Below are 14,215 nucleotides of genomic sequence, written 5' to 3'. Positions count from 1 at the left end.
CGCAAAAGGGCACGCTTTAAGAAATGCACTAACACTAACCACTAAAGATGTGCCAACTATCATGCGGAATCACTACCGTAGCTATTTTAAAAGCGGCAAACTGCTGCTGTGCGTGTATAAAGTAATTAGCTGGGATTTAGGTAGTAGACAATAAAAGATAGTAGGCGATAAAAACCTACATCAGCAAGCAATATAAAGGTTGAAAATACAAAATAAATTCAGCTATTGGTAGTGCTTAGCCGCGTTTAATGGATGGAAAAGCATAGGTAAGTAAAAGGATATGCCTTAATGCGGCGTACAAAGCACACTGCCTTCTGCACAACCTGAACATCTTTCATAGCACATACATGACAAGGACACCAGACAACTGGAGCCTATTGTAGTGCTTGTACCATAGGCGATATGGACAATACCGGTTTCGTATGCTTTGGAGCTGTTCGACTGGTACACTTTGCTTATGAAAGTTTCTGTTTAGTATTTTTTTGTTTTTTTGTTTTGCATTCTTTGTGACCGTAGCAATATGGTGTTAGGAAGACAGCGAGTTTATAGTCGGTTCATGTACGTTTACAAAACAATTATTGTTTGGGTAATGGAAGAGCGGGAAAGCTTGGCTCTTAGAAAATCACGTTACAACGCTCTCAAAAATTTGGTTTCAGTCTAGTGTTCCCCGCCAAGTGCAAAACATGGCGAATCGCATTCTAACACTTAGGTGGTCTCAACGAGTCTCATCACGCCGTAACACACAATCGTCACCGTGCGTGGAAAGAAAATTTACGCAAACCTTGCGAAACGCGAAATAAACATGTAGCAGCAAAACGTGAAAGTGGTGGGGTGCTGGTTTCGCTACTTACATCATTACGCGTGACATTTATAACAGTTGCTCCTCCGGCCCCTGGTTTTTGGGCATTTATTTGTGTGCGTTTATTTATTTTGCTAGGCTCCTGCACAAAAAGTACGCATATATATTCCGTTCTTATCCGAGCTACTTCATTCCTAACCCCGCTCTTTTTTTTTCTTTTCGGTATTGGCTCCGCTTGATGAGCCCATCTGCTTCCAATATTCCCGGTTTATAACGGCTCCGTGCTCCTTAGAAGTGTCATGACTTAACGTCAAGTGCATGCCGTGCCACTTCGTCGTCCCGGGCACTGATATCAGCAGCGGAAAAGCAACTGCTGCCAATAAAAAGCCCGTCAAAAGAATTAACGCTGACTCCTTGTTCTGCACCGGCTACTGTTGTTCCTGGAGTACGGCTTCTTGGTTGCCGCACGCTACTACAAGAAGCAAATGCATGCAGCACGGCGGAAGTTCTTGCGTAACATGCACGCACTTCACGCGGTTTCGCACAAATTTAGGTCGTGTGTGTACTGCGCGAGTCCTCATCGCATCATGACACTTGAAAAGAAAAGGATACGCTTAAAGGAAGATAACTGTTATATGAAGTGGACTGTTAACCCTTTCAAACAAATCGGCTTGAAGTAAAGGGCAGGGTATTTCATTTTCGCACCGCTCTAATAGTGATCGTGTTAGCACGAAGTCGTTATTAGAACTAACTAACCACCGATCTCGAACGTCACCTTCTTATGTCAGCTGCAGTAACTTTTAAAATCAATACAGGAGATATTCGCGTTCCCGTACCAAGAATAAACTTTGCGCTTGCCGGTTAGTAACATCCACGATCACTGAGAACGACCCGTTGAGAGTTAGAAGTCTCCAATGTCGACAAAGTCTGCTCAAGCGCGAGAATGGAACTGTATGCTTCGGTTGACAAACCCTTGCAAGTTAATGCTAGTGTTGCTTTTGTCGTCACTCATGAATGCTCGTTTTGGTATAAGCTTCGTTTTATATAAACCCCATCACGGCATCAGTTCCGGTAAAAATTATGCTTTGATTAAGGACTGCCTGTGAAGGTTCCTAGTAAGTAAGTACACAGAGAAATAAAATTACCATAAATTAGACAGCACATTTGGACACGAAAGAAATAAAAAAAAAAGCGACGGGACAGTGGCTTCACTAGGGTTGAGGATTGGGCGAGTTGGTATAGCACTCTAAAACTGGTACAGCGCAACATAGAAAGGAAGAAACAAGCCGAGCCGGTGAGATAGAGGAACAGAGCGCTGACTTCAACTGGTTTATTGACAGGTTGCACGAAATATATAGCGACAGGAAAGCATCAGGAAATGCGTCAAAAGACTTCACAAAGCATCACACCGACAGACGGCTACACCACCATGAGTCACAGACGCGCAATTCTGTCATGCAAGGGTAAACTCATCAAGAAATCTTACTTCCTGTGGAGATAGGCACAGAGATGGCGCACTAACGCACATGCTGCAAGCCATTACTATGAAATCAGCTTCAAGAATCTCCCGCGTAAGTTGTGATCGGTGTTTTAGCACTTCACACCAATAAAAATTCGGCTTACATCCACAGTCGCGACATTGGGTTCCTAAGTGTCCCTGTATAGCTCGGTGCACGTTGTAATCATGTTTTTAGGCGTGCATAGGTGTGCGTGCTGAAGGTGATATTGCTGCCTGCCTGCAAGAAGCCGAATGTCACTCCAGTTTTATCCGAGTGAACGATGGCGACATTCCTCCACAGGGCCTACTCAGCATTGTCTTGCAGGTTTGCCTAATATCAATAGCAATCGAATGGTTCCTGCGGTTGATGCTGCCCGTCAGGCCGTATAGCTTTCTCGCTTTTGCTTCAATTTCTGTTGATGTACAGAAATAAATCAATAAAAGATCTATCAATCCTACCTACCAGTCCAAACATGCTGTACCACGAAAACGAACTGCAGGTCGCGCATGTCAAAAATGACTGCAAAAGTACATATGTTCTAAATTAGGTTGAGATAAATGGAAAATAACAAAGAATTAGGCTAGGATAACATTTGCTTAATGCGTTAGTGCGATGTTCATTGCGAAAAATAAGTTTTACGCATTTCTTCTCCTCAGAGGTAGCTTAAACTCTGTCAGCAAGTGTGCTCACAAGTACCCAAGCTCTGCTTACGTGCATGCAGACATGTCTGTGCACTTACATACACATATACACATGTAGAGCGCATTATAGTTATTCTCTCAGTTACATTTATTGGAACGCTACCAAAAATATGGAAACATGGCTCCTACGGATAATCTTTTGTCATTTCGAAACGCAGTGCCCACGGGAGTATATGTTCAATAAATGTGTACGAAAAAAAAACTATAGGTACATATTTACCGGCTCAATTTAAAGTGGACGTTTATAGGTCAAGTATTTGGGGACGTATACTCTTCGAATTGATATTCACGAAAAAAAAAAGGAAAAGTCTTCTTTTAAGGCGCAAGGGGACTCAAGTTTTTTTCAAAGCCTGCGTCTGCATAGCTCGCAGGGCGTTTGTTATAAAATAATTTATAATCAATAAACCAAAAACGGAAAACAATAATGCAAAAGAAAATTTTTAGCTACGACGCAGTTTATGTGCTGGTACGTGTTGTTATACGCTATCGAGAATTTTGTATGTTACTTGAGGCAATTTGTGGTATGTAGCATGTTTCCGAAGATGAACCGGAAAGTGTATTGTGCGTGATATTTGCAGAGCACATATTCGAGTCCAAGTTTTCGAATACATCGTGCCTGTTTAAGACATAGCATATGCCAAACTTGCAACCGTTCGATGAAGTGACTAGCTTCCGTAGTAGTTATGATTTCAATGGAACATGCGACACTGACACAGACATGCTCCACTACAGAGGCAGTGTAAGGTTATCTAATGCAACAGAGCGATATTGGTCGTTCACAGTGAATTTAGTATGTAGATTGAGAAGGCTGATAAAATACCCCATCTTTCAATGCGTTTTATAACCTTTACGACACTTCTACATATTCGCGTGTTTCGGTACTATGTAGCTGCATATATTCGGCATAACTGCTCTCTCTGCAGCATAATATATTCTAATCTGTATGCTCGAGCAGGCTGCCATTAATTATGTTGGCGGCAGCAGTAACCCTTGACAATTCTGAAACCTAGGGAGGAATAAAACTCGAAAGACAAACAAGAAAGCAGACTGTCCTTTTCCTTACATATTATAGGGTTACCCCACTCTTCGAATGTCAGCAGCAGATTTTAGCATTTGCACAGTTAGAGAGCTTGCGTACGTATGTGTGTGTTTCAAACAAATAGCTGTTTGTATTCCATGCTGGCGTTCGTGACGTTTCAAGGAACGTGTTGGTGAAGTTTCCGGTAAGTTACGTAATGTGTAGCAAGAATACGATACCTTTTTTTTCTCTAACAGTTGCTCGTTTCTATTTATTCCACAAAGTTTACAATGCGCCGGGCATAGTCAAAGCATTGGTGGGAAATATTCCAGGAATAAAAAGGTCTGCTTTGCTAACCAAACAATGCAGTCCTGATTTCCAGTGCGGCTGCACGACTGCTGACGGTGGTGACACCGCACTGAATGTTGGTGGTGACCAACGCGCAGTATGATGTGTCGGCAGTAGTCTCAAATTTGAGCCATGCTTCAGAAGTGTGGTGTTCGAAGCAACCGGCCACGTTCTCATCAGCGTCACACTGCGCGAAGGTGTCGCATATCTCTACGGTATATCCAGTGAGGACGCCAAACACTTCCGGTGGAGGTTGCCAACGGAGCACCGCTTGAGACGGGGACAGGGATACCACGGTCATACCGAATGGCCGAACTTGGTCTGAAGAAGAGGGCCAGAAGCAAAAATTACACTTGCTTGCAATAATGATAGAATACAGCAGGATCACTCAAACTCAAGGCGTGCAACGAAAATTTGTTTGTTTTTCGGCACATTGGGATGCTTCAATGGAGCACTTGGAACACATCAATGAGAAAAGTGCGTTCACTAAAGTCTCACTGCTGGAGCCTATGAGAATTTCCTGTAGCCTCGAGTACCGAAATCAGAAGCCTGGCATGAACACTTTGTTTTACGCAGTACTATTGCTCAGCGTGCTCACAGTGCTACTTTATCGTGTAGTTAGATGAAGGTTAGAATTGTGCATACTGCTTTAGGCGAATTTTAAAGATTTGGCGCAGCTGAAAAGAGACACCCTGCATACATTGAAACGTGCATGTGATGCCGTTCACAAAACGTTCGGGCATCTTAGCTCCTTGTAAATGATAAACAGTTCTTTTCAATTGTCAAGGGAAAAATGCCACTGATAGAAACGTAGCAACTAAACGCAGCAAGTTGCCACATTGTGTGTGCTGAAGCTGAAGTATAAAACAAAGCATCGCGCATTGTTCTCAAGCAATGCAAGCCCACAGTAAGTCAAGACATAGACAGGAATAAACTTACATAGACGCATTCCAAAAGTGGGCTTCTCTTACAAATTAACTGATCCGATCTATCGCTCAAGATCTGGGGATCTTTCTCAACAACCGCAGCTCTATTGTAGCAGAATCATTTAGAACTGTTGTGACATCCAAAGTTCTCTCTCTCTGGAGACCCTAAGGAGACTTTTTTGCCATATATAATTTGAAAAACTAATATAGGGCTTCTTCCCCCATGATAAGCAGGGGTCAAAGAGCACCAGCTATTCAATTCGTTTTGAGCATTTTGAATATTCGCACATACCTATTATTTATATATTTCAAATACCGAGCGTTTGTTTTTCTGGCACACGTTCTGAAAAAACATGGGCACTGCATGTTCACATTCATCAGTTTGTAAAACTCCGGTTAGGTTTACCTATTGATGAAAATGTGAGTTGCAGTGCTTATCGTGAATTTCTCACGCTGTGAAACTTCGAATTATGGAAATGCTCACTAATTGCGCAAACAAAAATACTTGTACTGGTCAGAATTACTTGCGTGCCGCACTTTCTGTGCCATAATTGAGGTTTAGATGCAGTGTTATGTGTACTTCCCGCTTCGAATTTGTGGAGATGTATATTTCGTAATGTCCTCGCAAAACCAATAAATATTTGCTATGTATCGCACAAGCCCCGGAGAACCTGCCCATCATCATGGCTTTATGATGCCATCCTTGGCGTTTTCCAGTGTAGTCGTGACATGTATGGCGGTTTGCATCGAATGAAGAGTAAGCAGGTGGATTTAGTATTGTGCGTTAAAAATGGAGTACCAATTCGTATGTTAAATGCATGAACCATTGTATGACAAGTTCCTTTCTTGATCTAAAACTCACGGAACAGCCTCAACGTGTTCTTCATGCCGGCTTACACTAACGATTCGAGGATTAGATTGTTTAAAACTAGAATATACAGTACATGAGTTGTTGAAGTGTACATGAATAAAAGAGCAATCTTCCAATTACTTTAAAATAATTTGTATTGGCTACATTTTTGCAGTTGCATTAAAGCATAAAATATTTATGCAACGATACCACCATCCTTCACGCTGTATCCCTGAAAAAGAAGGAGAACTGGAAAAGCGAATTTTCTTGTTATGATTACAACAAACCCGAGTATTAAACACTAAATTTCTTAACACTCTTACGGGTGTATGAATGATCTGTATGTTGTTCCATGACTGACAACCTCTCCCTTCAAGAGTAAGATCGTGCCTCTGATGAAAACAAATGCAGTTTTTTTCGGTGACTTCGTATGCCAAGTCCACCTAGCTATAGCTGCGGCAGGCAAGGTGAATGCTTCATGAGTTAGGTTGTATTACTCATTGGTGACAAGCACTTGTCCCATATGCTGGTGCCCATCACTTCGTCAGAACTAACCTACAGCTTCCAGTTACGCCATCTTATCACTGTTGCTGCCTCAACTTGCTGTCTCTTAGAATATTTTTGCAGGCTTGAGAGTGAGCAATAGCTGTCACATCATCCTGCATCCTTAGCGGTGTAAAACGTTTACAGTGTACGGTTAAGTATAGGTGATGCTCAATTTTACATTGTACTTAGAACCATAGAATACGAAATGGAAGTCACGCTGTAGAAAGCGGAAACACGGTAGCAGGTAACCGTGCCTTTAGCTGAAATGTAGAGATAAAACAAAAAATGGAAATTACAGCGTCTGATAAGACAAGTTTCCACTAGTTTGAGCCGAATTCAACTCTTCTGCACTACTCATGCAATTATCTTGGTTAACTCATGGCTACTTTTCTTTTTGCTATTTGTGTATGTGTTGTAGATCTCTCATGGGCAAAGCTATTTGGTGCCACTAAACGCAATTCAGGATATGACATGCTTTCAACCATCCCCGTGAAGCTTCAAGCAAATTTAGGAGCAGCCGGCGCCATAGAGCACACGAAAACTCAACCTGAATCGAAAAGGCTGCCATAAAACAGATGCCCAGGTCACAATGCGATATAAATAGGCAGAACCAAGGAGTCCCATATATGTGCTCCAACTGTGCACTGATTCCACGAGCGGAAGCATTCGGATCAGTTCTCCGCGTGTACAATTCAATTTCAATTTTAATTTTATTTTCCCCACTTACAATACAGATGGATGGGTTGCAGAAAAAAGCTACACCAGGGTAGCTTGACAAGCAGACAAACCTAATGTTCAGCAGGGAGGCAGTACTGGAACTTGTTCAAAAAACAGGCAAACAGATAAGTATATCAAGTAATCGCTCAAGTATACACGAAACAGCAATACGTACACACAAGTAAACTCAAGCCATGTTATTTAAACACATAGTCTGAAGCTCTTGGCGAGAACAAAAAAAACAAATCGAAGTTAATGAGACTATAACCATTAAGAAGGGATGGAAGAATATAGTGAAGGCGTTCTTGTCCTAGTTTATGTCGAGGTGTCGGTATTATCCATTCCTCACCATGTCTTCTTGGATAGCTTAACGTTCTTTTCTTTAATTCTGCTAATTTCCTGAGATTGGCTATATTATTCCTAATTTCCATTTTAAAGATGACACTGAGGCGATATTTATAGAGGTTATGTACTTTAATCACTCTAGAATGACTAAATAAAGCTGCACTTGGATGTCGGTATGACGTATTATGCACATGTCGACAATACCTTTTTTTTATTAGGTGAATACGTTCAAGGTTAGTGAAGGTTTTGGTACCCCTAACTGAGTGGCAATAAATCAAATGCGAGTTGAAGATTGAGTTGTAAATCAGCATTTTAGTTTGTGTAGGAAGGATGTTTTTTAAACGACCTATAGCACCAGTGATTTGAGCTATCTTGTTTGAGACGTAATTAACGTGAAAATCCGATGACATATGGGAGGAAAATATAACCCCTGGGCATTTGAACTGCTCTATTATTTCTACAGGACGTGAATGAAAAATGATATCTTCATGCTGTGGGATAAGTTTATTTTTTGGTTTGAAAACGACTGCCTTAGTCTTTGCATGTGAGACCAAAAAGCAGCAAGCATAAATGAGGTTTTTGCAATAAAAAACACAAAGATATAGCTCAAAGATAATACTGAAAGGGGTGGGGTGAGTGGGCCAAATTGTAGACAGGAGCGCGTTGGAGGAAAAACGCCAATGTGCACAGTCGCCCACAATGTTTATGTTTGTTCCATTTATTGAATATTATATTCAATACGCTTCCCTGTAAGAGTCATTATAGGTACGCATAAGTTTAGCACAGTGTTTCTTTCATGGGTATGCACAGCATTTCTAATACGCTACGCTCCAAGCTCAATGGCATATTTGGCGAAAATTAGCACCGGGTAACAGTTACAAAGTTGTCTTGCACAAAACGCCAACTAAGCAGTCTTTGGTTTCAATTACGTGTGGACCGAAATTATAAAATGCCTAAAATATGGACTGTCTAAACCATAGTGAGGCATGCACTTCATGTGTTTCCAGTATTTATAAGTTTTACCACGTGCATGAACGTATTACACTGAGCTAGACAGAGCCGCACTGCACGCCATTTAAGGTGTTTAAAAAATGTGGCCGGCACAGTATTTTCCCAGCCTCAAACACCTTGTAAGTGTGATGGCGGGCGCAAACTCCTCATAGGTACAATAACGGTGCCAACAACACACATTTCAAGGAAGTCCCTTTTCAAGCTTGTATGGAAGATCAAAGCTGTAATGTTTCGTATTCTGCCTAGAAGTATCATGCTTGCAGACCATGGCCAATGAGAAGAAAGAATAATGAGAGCAGGTTGTTTTCAATTAAGGTACTTAAGGACTAGTGCAATACGTTCGAACAGAAACCATAACTAATTTCTATGAGAGACAGCGACTGGCGGTGCTCTTTCGCGATTTCTTATTCAGATGCATGAAACAGCGATGTTCACATTTTTTTTGTGGCTCTCTATGCGGATAATTTCATTTTTATGGATCTCCCCTTAATGCTCCGATAGACGGCTGCATTATGTTGATATTTTGGACATCCTTATCCTTGTTGTCGTATTATAGGTAACCACTCATAATGTCGTGCAGCACTAATATTTACAAAGAGGCAAACGTCAAAACCACATTTGGTACATGTAATTGAGACGTGCTGTGGGAGTAATGCATGTCATTTCAAATATCATAGTCATAGAGATTTATAGCGAGTATATTATAGAAAATGCGCACATAAGTTTAGATTTTGCATCACTATGGCCGGCCGGTATACTTATGCATGAAAGTATTGCAAACGCTCTCCTTGAAGAAAAAAAAAAGAACTAAATTGGAAACCTCGAAACAAGCTAAACCGATAGTTCTTGGTTACTCGCCTTCCAGCACATACAAGGCTAACATTAAACCAAGTAATCTTAAAAGCCACATGACGTCGGCAATGGATGAAAGCATCAAGTGTCGTCCCTAACGATGAAAGCTCGGGTGCTGTGCTTGTGCAGCTCATGTTGGCGCAAGCTTCGAAGAGACCACATGTGGCTCGCGTTTAGCTTGGTTGAATTATCGTGCCGCTTACGCAAAGGCCGAGAATGTGGCTCAGAACGCTATCGTTAGTATCATCGCAGTCACATCTCACATCGATCCGGCAAATCTCGAAGCTGCAATTCGGTCTCTCGCCATTAATGGTGACGGATTGAGCCTCAGTTGACAATAACTACAATTTAACCAGATCAAAGCAGAATTTTTCATAAGTACCACGTTTCTTAGTTAATATAATCTAATGTATTAATAGTTTTCATAGTAAGCGGTAAAATGCATTCAGCAATTGTAATGGCAGTCAGCCCTTCTCTTTTACGGCTAAAGAATTCGGTTGTACACAATGCATCATAACCCTTAGGCTTTCTGTGTAGTTTCGGCAACCTGTTCTATGCATATACGTGCTCATTGTGTGGTGAAATTAACACAGTGTTTTCCGGCTTGCGAAATGCTTGCATAGATGATATTCCATACACGGAAAGTCTAAGCACTCGTTGTGAGCATGCGACATTGAATTCAATTGACAGTTTGAATAGTCTAGAAATGTTGCTGTGCTCAGATATAATGTAACGGTAATATTATGCACCAGCACACTCAAACGAATGCATTCACTTTGCAAACGAGAAAAACAGAAACAAGCTTACCCGAATATGCTGCGGCTATTTCATCACACGATGAGGGCTGCAAAGAAAGAAACGACGTTTCGTATTCGGATATGTCACTGGGATCGGTACCCGAGGGAACATTGGTCGCACATGTTGAACAGCCACTAATAATTGCAAGCAATAACTATAACCATAGTCGCCTACATCACGAACGGTTCTTTCAGACGGTAACGCTGATAGGAGAATGTATATTCCCTCATTCAACTACATATCAGGGGAAACTCTTGGTAGTGACATTTTAAATCACTTTTGTATTGAATGAAATGAACTCAGTTCTTATAAGTTGTGTAAAATTAAAGCACAAAATTTGGAATTTCAATGTGTTGTTTGAATAAGTCATGTGCTTCAAGTTTCAGAACACAGTAATAGACGTACACAAAAGGTAAGTATTTGTCTGCCTTATGTTCAAGAAAAAGAACTGTCAAAAACAATAAATATGCAATAACAATTTGTTATAAAGAACAAAGAAGGCGCGCTGCATGCATAATTGCCCGCGAAACTTACGGGAGGAAATTGTTACCGTTTGGACGCAACAACTGAGTATGGAGTAGAAAAATAAGTAGCCCTGCTCACCTTACTTCCCGGCAGAAAAAGCAAGGCCACTGATGCAGAACCGGCAGCGATCAAAAAGGCCAATAACACAATTTTCCAACGCAACGACAATCCGCATGCGAGATTCTGCTTCTTCCGCTCGCGCAGTTGTCGTGAGACATCCTGTGCAATCCTGCTTCTCTCCATGAAGCTCACGAAATTGTGTGGGCGTTCGCAGCGAACACCGAAGAGCTGCTCGTCTTCCCACATCAACTCGTCTTTCGCCGGATCAGTATTATTGGTTTCTAAGATTAGTCTGAAGATCAATGAGTTGTGTTACTTCAGATGAGCACTTCTTGGGAACAGCTGTTTTTCTAGCGACTGAACGCATCTCTTCACAGACGATGGTTGAAGCCTATTGTCGGAGGCAAAAGTGAGTTTACGGGCAACACAGAAAAGCTGTAAAACTGAACTTCAGCGTCTGGGTGGTCACCTCAGCACTGGTAAAGCGATTAGCGTTGCAACAAGAACACAAGTGATTTCCGCGAGTGGCGCGTCAAATTGACCTGCTCATGAAGAAGTAGTAGCCCGTTTTATCGAAGGCACGTCAACGCTTCCTCACAGAATAACATTGAAACACTGGCTCCCTCTGACCTATTTGATAACAACGAAGGGATGCCAGCGAGTGCGGTATCGTTTGTACAAGTTACAGAAGTCCTTGGCGGAAGGAAAAGCGATCGCCAGTTACACCAGTCGCGGAAGCGGCGCAGACACACTGGCGCCGCTGTCGCACAGCGGTGGCGACTCTTGATCACGCCTATTGTCGGGGAACTGAAAACAGGATGCATTAAATTCAACGCTGTAACGCCCACGGAAGCAATGTTTTTCAGCGTCTGGGCTCACTAGTTTGCAAGCCGCCAATGCCTTGCACCTGCATTACGTTGGTCAATGTTTCCGCTTCGCCTAAGGTGCCACAATTTTGAAATTTTGATCAAATCTGCCGGCTGCCTTTGCAATGGAGCCTGTCATCGATTTTCAAGGGCTTTTACATCACTGTTAATGCGCGCACTGCCCTTGGATGGCAAGTTCGTCTAAGCTATATTGATAAATGACTTGCATGCAGAATGAATTTATGCCGTATATGAAGATATATTTGCTTTATTACGTAACTGTCCTTCATGTTAGACTATTGGCGGTGGTAGTTTGCAATGTATTTACTGAACGCACGAGCAAAGCTAGAATCCGATGTGTGAAGATGATGACGGTGATGATGATGTGTAGAGTTCAGTGGCGCAAGGGTCAGATATCGCCAAAGAGCACATTGCAAGGGCTGATTTCGTGCCATTGGTTCGTGAAAATGGATAGGTGAATTGCGATAGGTAGATGTTACTTGGCTGTAAAAGGGCCTGAAGCTCAGTCGCTGTAATGTACGTAAAAAGTAAAAGTAATAAAATTGTGAAAATCAGTAAAGATGTATGTTATGCTCATAAAAGCTATGTTACTAAACAATGATGTACTAAGCATGTGGGTAGCAGTGGCACTCGTACATCTCCAGTGAGCCCTTGAATAGAAGGGCCGGGAGGTGCGTGTTTTGAAAAACATTATCGCAGCAGCATCCATATGGTCTTACCTGCTACGTATACCTTGGGGTATCCCATGTTGCAACGTCGCGTAATAACGCTAAAACTCACTTATCGTCAAATAGGGTTTCAATATCTAAAAACATTGCCGGATGGAAGGAAATATGTTGATGGTTTGCAGTAGCAAAGTAACGTTTTCTTTGAATTTCCACTTCCCGACTCTCTATGAAGACACGACAGACTGTTAACGTCTTGACAGATTTATCGCCTACAGAAGGATCACCAGCCGTTATAAGCACGACTGAGTGACATGCGTATGGCTTATCCTAAGACAGCAAAAAATAACTTCGGTGTGTCGTATTTTTGGTATTGGTGGCCAGTTTACTACGTTTAGCTTGATGTCGGGAAGTTTATTGAGTGTTTTAGTGTACCACGTACGTTGCGAATGGTCCCTCAGTTTCTCGTGTAGGAAGTGCTTTAAGTCTATGACAAAGACAGCTATGGAAGAATTACTTGGTTTTGTAGTTACCGATGTGAATATACACTCGGGAAGCATTTATTTGCGTATTTATTTATTTAATAACATACCCACATTCACCCTGAGGGATTGTTGTAGGGGGTTGTTATACATGAGTAAATAAAAAAAGTTACAAACGCAGATTACAGTGCAACCAGCAGGTGACAGCGGCACACTAACTGAAAACAATTGGTCGTGTTGCACTCATGCGCAAATGCTGCCCGACCGCAGCAGAAGACATATCAGTAAAGGCAGTGACAACAGTGTCAGGAAGGGCATTCCACTCTTTAATAGCTTGTGGGGGGGGGGGGGGGGGGGGAGGGATGATGGTTGGAATGCAGATGTACGGCATGAATGTTCGCCAATCTTTTTTTTTTTTTTTGCTGGTGTCCTTTTGTCTGCATATGTACTTGGGGGGCTGAAGGTACACATGTCGATTTATTGCCACCTATTCAAACACATTCTGTTTAAAAAATAAACACCTACAAAATGTGCGCCGTTGTTTTAGAGTATCCCACGAGACAGTGTGCTTTAGATCTGTAATGCTGACATCATGACTATACTTGTTAGTAACAAGCCGCACAGCAAGATTCTGTATTGCCTCCAACTTGTTCAACAGTGTTTCGGTGTTCGGGTCCCAAACCACTGCAGGGTACTCTAGAATTGACCGAAGATTAGAGAAGTAGAGAAGCTGTTTGACATCCTGAGCGGCTTTTTTAAAATTCCTTTTTATGAAATTCAGAACACGTCCGGCTTTTAAGATGATGTAGTTCACATGTCTATACCACGAAACATCTGAAGAAAACACCAAGATATCTTGCCTGATCTACCTTTTCGATTAAAACATTGCCTGACTCATAGTTGCAGAGAATGCTAGCCCACTTTCTGGTAACGTTATTATAACTAAATTTACCATCGATGCCTATGTGACCAGGTAACCACTATAAAATGATTTGTACAACGCGCACAAGATTGCATAAAGTTCTGTAAAGACAGGATTTTTATTTTGTAGGGAGATAAAGGCTTTCACAAAGCCCAATGAATCTTGTAGATATTAATCGTTATCTAGTTTTGTTTCCTTGATGTGCCGTGCAGGCGAAAAGAGTGCGTAGGCATCCGCCGTACAAATGCTTGTTTCCGGGTTCAA

The 14,215-nt window shown here is 41.8% G+C and overlaps 1 protein-coding gene across 1 annotated transcript; it reads right to left on the bottom strand.

Moving 5' to 3' along the window:
- Positions 1-4,246: 4,246 nt before the first annotated feature.
- LOC129380276 (uncharacterized) lies at positions 4,247-11,700 on the bottom strand. The gene is made up of 3 exons (XM_055061077.1): positions 11,014-11,700; positions 10,420-10,456; positions 4,247-4,686 (listed from the first exon to the last, which is right to left on the bottom strand). Exons 1-3 carry the CDS (start codon positions 11,239-11,241, stop codon positions 4,370-4,372), a joined length of 582 nt encoding a protein of 193 aa, XP_054917052.1. The 5' UTR covers positions 11,242-11,700; the 3' UTR covers positions 4,247-4,369.
- Between the last annotated feature and the right edge of the window lie 2,515 nt (positions 11,701-14,215).

Source organism: Dermacentor andersoni, chromosome 10, assembly GCF_023375885.2.
Source record: "Dermacentor andersoni chromosome 10, qqDerAnde1_hic_scaffold, whole genome shotgun sequence".
Classification (NCBI taxonomy): domain Eukaryota; kingdom Metazoa; phylum Arthropoda; class Arachnida; order Ixodida; family Ixodidae; genus Dermacentor; species Dermacentor andersoni.
This window is presented reverse-complemented; position numbering and strand designations above follow the sequence as displayed.

What these genes read in the sequence shown, in the direction of transcription:
- LOC129380276 (XM_055061077.1), bottom strand. Translation starts at nt 11,241, where the DNA reads ATGTGGGAAGACGAGCAGCTCTTCGGTGTTCGCTGCGAACGCCCACAC. An exon ending in TTTTTCTGCCGGGAAGTAAG is followed by an intron (nt 10,457 to 11,013) that starts GTGAGCAGGGCT and finishes CTTTCTTTGCAG; the next exon opens with CCCTCATCGTGTGATGAAAT. An exon ending in AATAGCCGCAGCATATTCGG is followed by an intron (nt 4,687 to 10,419) that starts GTAAGCTTGTTT and finishes CCTCTTCTTCAG; the next exon opens with ACCAAGTTCGGCCATTCGGT.